Here is a 13267-nt window from a genome sequence, read left to right on the forward strand (position 1 = left end):
ATTTCCCTATAGAATTTACAATATAAAAAGCCCAACAATGTTGCCATTCTTGGGTCTGTCATTTAGTCTTAAGGTGAGTTTACAAAAGCAAATGATTTTATTGCATTATTTTTATTGTTGGAGTTGTTCTTTTATGGTATCACAGCTTTCGTTATCTTTGTTGCTTTCCCAGATATGAATAAACCCTGTCTGCATTTTGTGTTACAATTGTAGTGAAGCTATGAGAAGTAAAATCAAGATGACCAGGCTCACAATCCTTGCAGGTAATTTGATTTTTTTTTTTTCTTCTACACATTGGACATTTTTTTTTTATATTCTTCTGAATGTTCAATTCTTTTATTTTTCAGGATTATGTCTGGTGCTATGCCAGCTGGGTAAGACCTGAAGGTTTTAGATTTGTTGATTTTAGGTTACATATATAAAACACCAGTGGAATCAATGGTTTATGAAATGATGTGCTCCATCACAGCAACTTCCAATAAGATGGAGTGCTACTTCACTAACTGGTCCCAGTACCGACCTGGTGAAGGCAAGTATATGCCAAAAGATGTGGACCCCTTCCTGTGCAACACCCTGCTCTATGCCTTCTCCATCATCAACTCCAACAATGAGCTGGTTACCTATGAGTGGAACGATGAGGTCCTCTACAAAGATTTCAATGCCTTGAAGAACAAGTAATTAACTCTCATTACTAAAAGATTATTATTATTGCTACTATTACTACCACTACTTCATCACAAAAATACACAATACTATGTCATATCACATGCATTATATCACCACACAATGCATCTTAAAAAAAGGTACATAAGAACACCTCAGGTACAAGACACAATGTACCTGAGAGGTGCTGACATTTCTCTTGGTTCTATCACTTGAAGTAGCTGCAGTTGCATCATGTGAGAGAACACAGAATATATACTCCTATATGCTTGCTGATGCATTCATGATGGTGAAATCACCATAAATAATTTTATCTATGACAACTTTTTATATGGCTCTGGAAATAAAAGGTGTAAAATGGGAAGTGGAATGGTGACACCACAGGTCAGGGGGTGTTAGGTCTTACTACTTCAGAGCCATTGAAGTTCAAACAGAAGTATAGGCGTATTGCAACCAGGCAATAATACATTATTATTATTACTAGCGTGTTATTTTATTATTACTTCTATTTTGTCATTTAATGGACAATGGAAATTAATGTTTTCATGTTCTTGTGTAACCCATGTATTTTTAACATATTTACATTATATTATGTACTTACATTGAACTTACTAAAGACAATGCACAGATGCACGCATGCATTCTTTTAATATATAGATGATTTACTGCCCCCTGCTGGAAAGGCATGTGAGTTAGTGTTGTTAGCTAATATCTGTAGTTTCACCAGAAATATGAGTCCTATCAACTTTCCGTTTTGGCAGCATTCATTCTTGACCCAAAATACATAAGCATACCAAATGGTAAATGTCAACTCTACCCAGTTTGTCCATGAACGAAGTTACACTCACCCACGCGCGCATGTAGAGCTTTTTGTCTTTTCTGCATACTGCTGCAAACAGGTGCTTTTAGTTTTACGCACACCAACAGAAATGGTGGTAGAAGACATCAAAAGCACTAAACCTTTCACACATTTTAATGGCAACATGACACTTAACTCACTCATGGTAACAGCATCATTACACTTAACTAAACTGACTAAACCAATTGAACGACAAAAACCACAATAAATAAGTAACACTAACAACACTGTTAACCCTGATATATCTCCATCAAATCATGCAGCTCTCTCCCTTTACCAGTCATACTGCCAAGATTCATAGTCCTTAGTCTCACTTCCACCATTTTAGTTTTCCTCTTCTCCCGCTGTCTGTGGACACATTCTCTTCTTCTTCACCCAGCAGTAGCCCAATTTCCACTGGCAACCTGTTGGGCAACAACACCGGTGCTGGCCATTGTTAACCCAGGCCTTGACTGTTCTGGTACGGAAATTTGATTTGTCATCTGCATGGTGATGTTGGTTTGTTTTATGTTGGTTGCCCTTCCTGATGCATTATTATTATTATTATTATTATTATTATTATTATTATTATTATTATTATTAGGAAATCATATCAGGTAGTGTTCTGTTTTGTACAGAGATCATTGTCTGCTAGGTGAGGTTAAATTATATTTGAAACACTGGAGAAATTTAAAAGCATGACTCTGAGAAGGCTTCCTCCCATCAAAGATAAATATAGTCTGTGCAAGATGATGGAATTTGCTACACAAATGTGAGTCTGATATGTAATCTAAAAGGGTTCCTGAAAGTTAGTTACTAAAGTAGTTAGGTGTTGCAGACCTTCAAATGGTTTCTTGATATGTAAAGGAAAAGCCATGTCAAGCAGGCTCAAGGGGTGATGGAAAAGTGGAAGTAGAGGCTTTCAGTGCAGTACTGTTAAAGGGGTCTGAAACCCTGGCTTTGGTTTGGTTTTGAAGAGTTCATTCTGAAGCTCAAGTAGTGTCATGGCTTGGCAGTAGGAAAGCACAGGTCAGGTCTGATTAATCAAAGCAAACAGGATAGTGGAGGTGAGACCTCATCCTGTGCTAAGGCTTTGACCGCCATGCTTCCTGACCATACCACAGCGGTCTTGAACTCATTATCAAAGTGCAGGTCCTTCTATATGACTCCAGCCCAATACTGTATGTACCATTAGAGAAGAAAAGTCGGGTAAATAAGCTTCCCACCCCATAAGCCTCTGAGGTCAATGGACATGCCGACATGTACAACTGGTGTTTCTATTAATAAATAGTTAATTCAACCTGTTCCTGAAACTCCAGAGTGTCACCTCTATTTTCAGTCCTTGTTCTATATGATCTTTGCCTCACAGCCTATCCTAGAGCCTGGAGAATGTCACATGGGTCTCTCTCTCTCTCTCTCTCTCTCTGCTTGCCACTTTAACAGGCTCATTCACCATCGCTCTGTTCAGGTGTCACTTGAACCTCTAAGCCAACTAAACCCTCATAAATGCTAAAACTGGTCCTGTCAGCCTGAGAGCACATTTTACTTTTTATTTAGCATACTGTCATAAAAAAATTTACATTGGCATACAATTTACCTTTATATATTACACTATTTCTGAGTCAGAGACTTTGGTAAACCCATTTCTCGCAAAACAATACACCATTATTCACATGGGTGAAGAATAAAAACAAATGCATTTCAGTTTTTCATATTTACATATTTAGAGCCAAAATATTTCTACATAGAGTGTTCTAGACAAATATGTGCAACATATTCTGAGTTCTGACATTTTGATTTACAATAAATGGGAATAACTGAAGGTATGGTAAAAATAAAATTACCCAAGACCACAGTGGGTAAAACTTCACTTCTTTGTGGCAAACACTTACTCCAGTATTTTTAATGTTTTCAGAAATTCTCAACTGAAGACTCTGTTGGCTGTTGGTGGATGGAACTTTGGTTCAGGACAGTGAGTAACACCTTCAAACAATGTTCCATTCCCCTAATCACTCTTGAATGTGAATGCATTAAATTAAGAACAACTATTTAAACTTGTGACTTTCCCCTTCCCCCCAAAAAACTTGTGCACTTTCAAGAACAAAACATCAAGACACCAAAAGGTGAGAGTAAAAGCTGATGACAGTCCTAAACCTTCCACACAGGTTTTCCATCATGGTGTCCACTCCTGCCAACCGTCAGAAATTCATCCAGTCTACTATCACGTTCCTGCGGAAGCACGGATTTGATGGTCTGGACCTGGACTGGGAGTATCCTGGATCTCGTGGAAGTCCTCCAGGGGACAAGCAGAGATTCACGCTGCTTTGCAGGGTGGGTGTACATCTCTTTTGATTTATTTTCCAGCTGTGTGTTACATCTACATTGTTACCTGCTTTTCTTATTGATTTATTTATTGTATAATTACTTTATAGGAACTTGTCCAAGCTTATGCTGCTGAGGCCAAGTCCACTGGACAGCCTCAGCTCATGCTGACTGCTGCTGTGTCTGCTGGTAAAGGAACCATTGATGGAGGATATGAGATTGCTGAGATTGCCAAGTGAGTTTGTGTACTGGCATGAAGTCAGTTCAAGAGGGAAAACTGTGATTTTAGTTTCTTGAACTAAATGCCTGGCATCAAACCCTTATTTACAGGGAACTGAACTTCATCAACGTGATGACCTATGACTTCCATGGCACTTGGGAGCAATTCACTGGACATAACAGCCCACTGTACCGTGGCTCACAGGACTTTGGTGACCTCATCTACTTTAATGCTGTGAGTAGAGAGAGGAGACTTAAACAAAATATTTGTCAGATGTCTTTCAAGGATCTGCCTTGACATTTCCACACTTGTTTTAGGACTTTGCCATGAAATACTGGCGAGACAATGGCACCCCCGTGGAGAAGCTGAGGATGGGCTTCCCTGCTTATGGTCGTACCTTCCGTCTGACATCATCAAACACTGGTGTTGGAGCTCCAGCTAGTGGCCCTGCTTCAGCCGGCGCCTTCACTCGTGAAGCTGGATTCTGGTCCTACTATGAGGTAATGCTTAGATAATATGGTAGACCCACTAATGATGGATATGTGTATTCCAATTTGTTTGGAATCACCACAGTCTTATAGTTATTATGAAACTAATTGGCTCCATGATGGAGTATGCTGTTATGTTCCTTCCACACAGAAGGTCTCTGGTTGAAGGACATGTGTGACATTCTCCTTGCACATCTTGAGATGTGTGAGGAAAGACATTTGCAAAAAACAACAACAAAAAAACCCCTGCTGCAAATCAACATTCAGATCCACTACAGATGTGCTGTGGTGACCCTGAGCAAACATGGGAGCAGCCAGGAGTTGGTCATATTACAATTCCACTTATAGAAAATACTGTAACAACCTGTTCAGGAATAAAGCCCATAAATCGAATCCACTGTAAGGGAACTTTGGGCATACAAAAACTTTAAAGCCTTACCAATGGCAAGGCCTGCAAATCAGCTAAATGCTAGATAAACTTTACATATATAGTTTTTATTTTATTTGTATTTCTGTTGTCTCTATTAAGAAAATTAGTTAATTTATTCTGTACTACTGAATTCCTGGTAACAATACAAGCAAAACACAATGACAAGTCATTATAAGCTCTATCATATTTTCTGTGGTTCAGATCTGTGGCTTCAGGCTTCATAAAGGATACAAGAGCAAACTATATATATATATATATATATATATATATATATATACACACACACATACATATAATTTTTTTTTTTTCAGATCTGTGGCTTCTTAAACGGCATCTCTATCTGGTGGATTGAAGACCAGAAAGTTCCCTATGCCACCAAGAACCAAGAGTGGGTAGGATATGACAACAGGGAGAGCTATGAAATCAAGGTTGGTTGCACATAACATTTTTTTTAATTCATTATTGTATATTAATTAAATATACAGAATATCCAGGTTTTATTTTAATTATTTCTTTCTTAATTTCCATTCCTACAGGTGCGCTACCTGCAGGAGCAAGGGTTTGGTGGTGCGTTTGTGTGGGCTCTGGACCTTGATGACTTTGCTGGGCGTTTCTGTGGACAGGGTCCTCACCCTTTGCTGTCACACCTCCGCAAGCTTCTTGATACTAGTAAGACTGGGCACCAGTTTTCTATTCAGACATTTACTTTGTTCATTAGATTCATATCAGAACTATTAATTGACTTTATTATTCTAAAAACACTTTCAGTAACATGCAATTCATTTCTTTTGTCTCTACCATCTAGCTGTGCCACCAATTACTACCACTCCTAACCCTGGTCCTACCACTACGACTCCTCCTACCACCCCGTCTCCTTCTACTCCCACAATCCCCACAACCACAACCACCACTCGTGCGCCAGATAACGGATTCTGCAAGGGCAAACCTGATGGCATATACGCCAACCCAGATGACAAGACCAGCTTCTATATGTGCGCCGGTGGCATCACCCATATCACATACTGTGGAGCTGGATCAGTCTTCGATGACAAGTGCAAGTGTTGCGTCTGGCCCTGAACAACAAGCAGAGGAAAATGTGCATTGCAACTTAAAGATGCAATCTGTAACCATTATTATCCTGGTGAAACAGACAGTTGAAGCGCCAGTGTATCTACAACATATGCAGACCTTAGTGTTGTATTGATATGCTGTGTTTTCTTGTGAAGTATTTAATATAGTTTCCAGGTTGCAAAGAAAAGCATTAAAGTACTTTGGAACCTACTGGTGGGTGGTGGCTCATACTTTAAACCTTTTCTAATTGTATTTAATTTAAATGATGCCAGCAGTTTATAGTCCACTTCACCTGTCAACAGTAAAGCTGTCTCTGTGTATAAATGCTGTCACCCATTCAGCAAACATGCCCTCAACATCCCAACACAGAGTACCAGTGGGACATACAGTGGCTTGCAAAAGTATTCGGCCCCTTGGCATTTCACGCATTTAATTTGTTCATGCCATTTCAAATACATACAAAAAGTAAATCAGGTTTGTCAATATAAAAATTTGGAAAATTATGTTCCTTAAACTCAAACTGAAAACAAATCTCTACAACTTGATATAAATTAATAAAAATATATAAAAGCCAAGATGATGGTTGTAGAAGCAATGGGCCCCTTTAGTATAATACCTGTAAATAATCAGCTTTGTTGCCAGTTTTCTTCAGACAAGTCAAAGGATGGAAACATGAAATTTTCCAAGTCACTGAATATATCACTGAAGTAATTATGTTTTTGTAGTTCATTTGGTTTAGTCACTTTAGTTAAGTGTTATGTTACAATTATCATGAATGACTTAAGTGTCATGCTCCCGGTACCATAAGTGAAAAGTGTAGTGCTTTTAATGTCTTCTGCCACAGTCTGTTTCTCAAATTAAAAGCACCTGCTTACAGCACAATGCAGAAAAGACAGGAAGCTCTGCATGCATGCATGCAATTTTGATCATGCACAAACTGGGGAGAGTTCACATTTGCTGATGAATGGTGCCAAAACTGAATGTTGATTGGATTAATATTTTTAGAGAAGCTACATATACTAGCTAACAACACTGAACAATGGACATTGACATTTACATTCCAGACTCACACACCAATCCAGCAGGGGGCGGTAAATCACCTATATATTAAAAGTGTGAGTGAGCATGTGTGTGTGTGCGTGCATGATTTTTATTTAGTAAGTTCAATGTAGGTACATAATGAAGCAATTCCTAGGCTGGTTGCTAAGACTGTCGATTGTTGTGCTGCGATGCACCATGGGATTCAGGGTTTTGGGGTTTAAAATGTTATTGTGGTTCATGTTAGTTTAACACTGTTGTTAGTGTTATTAATTTATTAATAATAAATGTATTATGTTATTAATTTTGTTTTTGTAGTTCAACTGGGTAAGTCAGTTTAGACAAGTGTCCTGTTGCCACACAATAAGTGTGAAGTGTAGTGAATTTTATGACTTCTGCCACTGTCTCCATGTTGTTTGATATGAAAAATAAAAGCACCTCCTCCAAGTGCAGAAAATAGAAAAGGTCTGGTTCATTCTTTGTTCTTCCATGCAGCTCGCCACATTGGTGTCAGAAGTGGGATTATCGCCTTTGGAAGACTGGAGAGAGAAATTACAGAGAAAGCCATAAAGCAGAGCATGTCATTTCTGCAGATTATCTTACCAGAGAGGGACATGACACATCAAGGCTATGTTGCTAGAGCCATGCTGTTTGCTGATGATGCTCCCAGTGGCTCTATTGATGAGCAGTGCAGCCAGAGTTATGCTGCCTGCTGAAGATGTGTGTGTGTGTGTGTGTGTGTGTGTGTGTGTGTGTGTGTGTGTGTGTGTGTGTGTGTGTGTGTGTGTGTGTGTGTGTGTGTGTGTGTGTGTGTGTGTGTGTGTGCGTGCGTGCGTGTGTGTGCGTGCGTGCGTGTGCATGTGGGGATTGCTCCGGTTGTGTGTGAGAGAATGGGTGTGGAAGTGAAGGTGGATTTGTTCTTGTGTTTAGATGAGCACGTGTGTGTGAGCATGCGTGGTTTCGCTGTTGCTATGTCTGCCCTTCTCTCCTGTTGGTGCTTCAGCCCCTGGATGTGCTTGTCCTTGATGTGTCAGTAAGTGTGTGAACGAGTAGCCCTACCCTGTCTCATCCTCCAGGGTCTTAGTATGTGTTAGTAAGTTGTTGATTCCTGGTCGTGGTCTCGTCCATTGTCAGGGTAAAACCTGACATCGAGGTGCAGCGATTTGACAGCTGTCAAGGGAGGGCCCTGTCCCTTGTGCCATTTTTCTTGGTTTTTGTGTTTTTTTATTTCTTTTCCTTGCAGTCATTATATTACTGTTCTCTATGTCAGTGTATTTTATGTTCAGATTTTGACAGTGTTTATACAGAAATCTGCCATCCCTTCGGGTTATGTTTTAGTTCCTGAGGCACAGGACATCATGCTTGGGCAGTGTTGTGGAAAGTAACTTTGACAAGTTACTTTTTTAGTTGCTTTATACAGTTGCTTTATGCAGTTACTTCATTAGCAGCTTTATGCAATTACTTTATTAGAATCTGCAGAAAATGTGCAACTAATAAGTAATGTAACTAATAAGGTAACGAGTAATCTAACTTGGTTACTCGTAAGATTGAGCAATCAGAAAAGTAACTAATCAGCAAAGTAACTAATAGTTACTTTTCTGAGTACTAAATCTTAAAAATAACCAAATTAGATTATGAGTAACTTTATTAATTACATTCAGCAGCTGCCGACAAGGTGTCCGCAGCTGCTAATGAAGTAAATGTAAGAAGTAACTGTAAAATATAACTGTATAGATTAACTAATGAAGTAACTTTCCAAAGTTACTTTCCCCAACACTGTGCTTGGGGTATACCATCAGCACCTGAAATAAATAAAAATACTATCAGCTACTCATGCAATACATCATGCAAATGTACATAATGTTATGTGAGGTTGAGCCAAGATAATAGGCGATTGAATCCATCATCTTGTGACACCTACAAAATACCAAGCAATATAATTAATATTACTAAACTCAATCAGGATAATACATCTTGATCAGAAACAGCCAATATGATTGATACACCCTGGGAAAGGCAACTGAATTCTGATTCCAACTGTATGTATTATTATTATTAAATGATTGAAGTATTCTGGACACAGTAACAAAAGTCAGTGTAATCATACCCGCCAAAGTAACGGTGATGGTGTTGAGTGAAAAAAAAATTGCATAGGGCATTGCGAAAGAATCATCAGGTGAATCTTTATCCAAAATATACTATCTGGTATATACCAATTGAAAGGCAATTCAATTCTAATTCCAGTGATGCATAACATAAAATGATCAGAGTATCATGGACAAAGAAAAATAATTTAATGTAAGCGTATGCTTCAAAATGTCGTGTTTTGACCAAAAATCATGTCAAGCAGTATGTCACTGTGAAGGTATCTATGGCAATAGGGAAGTGAATCTTGGGTACATACACAAGACCCAGATATCGTCAGAAAGGCTATTGCATTATCTTTCTACTGGTTTATGGGATGTGATGATATGTTCAATCGTTCAGGAGCGACAGCTGGCTGAGTAGCCCTACCCCTAAAATTACGCTAGCTGATTTATCACACAAAGTGTTACAGTACATACGGTACCCTATTTCAAAAGCCCATAACTTTCCCCCCCTTAATTAATGGCTTGACATCATCGAGCCAGAATGAGCACTGTGGGCCATGTGTCAGAAGACCTGCCGTGTCCCACATTACATGTCAGCAAATGGGTTGGATGTGTCCCCCCCCCCACCTTGCACACATGCCCTATCACTGTCTCTCTCTCTCTCCCCTCTCTCTCTGGGAATCAGCTGTTGACGGGGGCATGGCACAGTGTGGTCAACTCCCTCCCTGCTAGATTTCGAATGACATCCAACCCATGACATGATTACATGTCAACCAAGGTCCCCTGACAAACGCATAACTGTACTGGATGTGATTGCATGTAATCATGTCAATACAGACATCACATCACCAATGGGCACACTCACAGCCATCATAACAGGTAAACCAACCGCGGTCCATCGCAGACAGTCAACCCATGATCATGGGGCCTGGGTCCATATAGTGGATCAAAGACGTAATTCAGAGGACAGGTAAAGCAGATTCTGTCATCACAGCATCACCATCATACAGCTCCTGCCCTGAACGCGCACACGCTCTCCCTCTTGCCATGTTTTGCTCTATTTATTCACCCGCCCTCTGTCTTTTCACTTTGTTTCCTTTTGTACACCATTTCTTCACTCACCCTCCCTCAGCCTCCAGGATATCAGCTGCAGCGGTCAGCAACATGCCCCCTGTCTGGAGCATCAAAGCACTCACATGAATGGGCTCATGGCTTTCCCCTTTCCAGGATGTGGTGCCCATAAGCTGCCCACACTGGTACACGTGTGTGTCCTGGCTGCCACGTCACATGAGGTTTACGAGGTCTATTAGAAAAGTATCCGACCTTATTATTTTTTTCAAAAACCATATGGATTTGAATCACGTGTGATTACATCAGCCAAGCTTGAACCCTCGTGGGCATGCGAGAGTTTTTTCATGCCTGTCGGTTACGTCATTCGCCTGTGGACAGTCTTTGAGTGAGGAGTGGCCCACCCTCTCGTCGATTTTTTCATTGTTTAGGAATGGCTCAGAGACTGCTGCTTTGTTTGATCAAAATTTTTTCAAAACTGTAAGGCACAACTGAGTGGACACCATATGATAAATTCAGCTGGTTTTCGGTAAAAATTTTAACAGCTGATGAGAGATTTTGGTCTGTAAGTGTCACTTTAAGGACGGCCCACGGCATCTGACGGCGATCTGCGCTCCAAGGCGGCGGCGTCTCGCTGTTTCAAGCTGAAAACTTCCACATTTCAGGCTCTGTTCACCCAGGTCGTCGTCAGAGAACAGAGAAGTTTCAGAAGGAGTCAGCATGAGGAGTTTATGTGGACATTCCACTGTTAAAGGAGATTTTGTAATGAAAGAACGTGCGGGCAGATTCGCATGTCGGGCCGGACCCGACCGCGGGGGTCGCAACAGGAAAAACACCTCCATTGGAAACCTTAATGGACAAGTTGGAACATGCCCAGCTGTTAAACAATTTCTCAGATACTCACTTGTTGAAAGCCATCAAAAGCCGGCTGAAATTTACAAATGGTTTTCAACACGGAGGTGTTTTTCCTGTCGCGGCGCAGACGGATTTGCGTCGTCGTCACGGAACCGACTCGGCGAATTTGCCCGCACGTTCTTTCATTACAAAATCTCCTTTAACAGTGGAATGTCCGCATAAACTCCTCATGCCGACTTCTTCTGAAACTTCTCTGTTCTCTGACGACGACCTGGGTGAACAGAGCCTTAAATTAGGATGTTTTCAGCTCGAAACAGCCAGATGGACGCCACCTCCAACCGCACCGCGCCGATCCGCTTTGTGAGCTGTCCTTAAAATGAAAGAAACTCCACAATCTCTCATCAGCCGTTAAACTTTTCATCGAGAACCAGCTGAATTTCTCTAATAGTGTCCACTCGGATATCCTTCACAGGTCCTGAAAAAATTTTGATAAAGCAACGCGCGCCGTCTCCAGCAGTGTCTCAGACAAAGGATTTCAGCCGAGAGGGCTAAACCAGTGCTCACTCAAAGCCTGCCCACAGGCGGATGACGTCACCTACACACGTGAAAAAACAAACGCATGCGCACGAGGGTTCAAGCATGTCTGGTGTAATCGCACATGATTCAAATCCATATAGTTTTTTTTTTTTATAAAACTGCCGGTTAGTTTTCTAAAAACCTCGTATATAGGATCTACATGGGATTCATATGAGACAACACTTTTGTGAGCTAACGGAGGGAGCTGTCAGCAAGATGGGATGTACAGCACAGGCTGCTGAAGTGGTTGGTGTCTGCCCAGTGCTGTGACACACTCCTGGAGCTGTTCCACAGCTGAGTTTTATTTTTATCTCTGTTGTGGCAGAGTGGGCACACTGCCTGGTAATTCCACCTCCAGAAGGATATGCTATATATGTCATGATGGGTGTTTCTCAGCTGTCACATCCCGGTCAGCTGTGTTTGGTGGCAGCGCCGAGCTTGTCACATGCATTGACACGACATGGTCAAGCAGCATGCTGTGCACACCTGCATGTCATATTACAGCTGTAATGATCAATGTCTCATATACATTGAATGACAATGTATGTGTTAAATGACGTCCATCATGGACATGACAGCCCATCCAGATGTGCGCGCTGTGCTGGACAGGTATCACACTGCACTCCACCCAACCTTTGAGCCTTTGCCACCTCGGCCACACCTCAACACACCTCAACAATGTTGGATTGCTGGGGGGACATGACACACTCGCACACCATTCATGTTGCTCGGGGGGTGTACACAACACACTGACCACCCCTTGAGCTTTCGCCACCTCGACCGCACCTCGACAGTGGTGTCCTGGGCACTACATTCATGTTGGCCATGCAAATGCTGGCCCACATTTTCTAAGTGTCCCTCGACTGCTGTTGGAAGTTCGTGGGTGGCACCTAGACTCTGGCCGAGTGTGGGTCAAATGGCCATTCGGATGCCATTTGCCCTCATTTGGCCGCTGGTGTGAAGCCTGGCTCGTCTGTGACATTGGGCCAGCGTTCGACGTGACCAATCATTTTGTGCAGCCCCTCAACCATGGTCCAAATGGTCCAACCTGCATATGACATGCCACAGGAATGTTGCAACCATGGTCAGAAAGCAGTACAACCTCATCTCGACCGCTGTTCGATTGGGTTTCCAGCACAAGTGCAATGCGAATGTGGAGTGCATGTGCTCTAGCCGAAGGGTTGTGCCGACTGATGTACAAGGCATTCGAGTACGGCTCGGATTTTCACGAGTGCCGTTCCAATCCTCCTTCGTGTGCCATTAGGCCTCATTCATGTTATGTGTGAAGGGCCGTTAACAATCACCTTTTACAATGTACCAATATGTGTTGCATGGTAGATATCAAATGGGTTAAAGTGGTTAATAGTCATATTTATATTTCATTGAAAGATTCTGCAGCTTTATCATTAAGAAATGTCTTTAAAAGTTTCATCACATACTGTTAATGTGATCATCTATATTCATATTATTTATCTCATTCATAATAAACAATCAAATTACTTCTGCTTGATTTTTGTACTAACAGAACTTACTTGTAACTTTTGCTTTCTGTGTATAAATACACTTAACATCAGAAACTAATTTTCATACTTAAATACATTCATCTTT

At 41.1% G+C, this 13267-nt stretch overlaps 1 protein-coding gene across 1 annotated transcript; it reads left to right on the forward strand.

The window, feature by feature from the left end:
• Nucleotides 1–211: 211 nt before the first annotated feature.
• LOC117507439 (acidic mammalian chitinase-like) lies at nucleotides 212–6242 on the forward strand. The gene is made up of 11 exons (XM_034167311.1): nucleotides 212–263; nucleotides 348–374; nucleotides 470–674; nucleotides 3417–3473; nucleotides 3667–3832; nucleotides 3934–4058; nucleotides 4154–4277; nucleotides 4361–4543; nucleotides 5273–5389; nucleotides 5498–5630; nucleotides 5767–6242. The coding sequence occupies exons 1-11, from the start codon at nucleotides 221–223 to the stop codon at nucleotides 6036–6038; spliced, it is 1452 nt and encodes a 483-aa protein (XP_034023202.1). The 5' UTR covers nucleotides 212–220; the 3' UTR covers nucleotides 6039–6242.
• The last annotated feature ends 7025 nt before the right edge of the window (nucleotides 6243–13267 follow it).

Source organism: Thalassophryne amazonica, chromosome 3 (assembly GCF_902500255.1).
Source record: "Thalassophryne amazonica chromosome 3, fThaAma1.1, whole genome shotgun sequence".
Classification (NCBI taxonomy): domain Eukaryota; kingdom Metazoa; phylum Chordata; class Actinopteri; order Batrachoidiformes; family Batrachoididae; genus Thalassophryne; species Thalassophryne amazonica.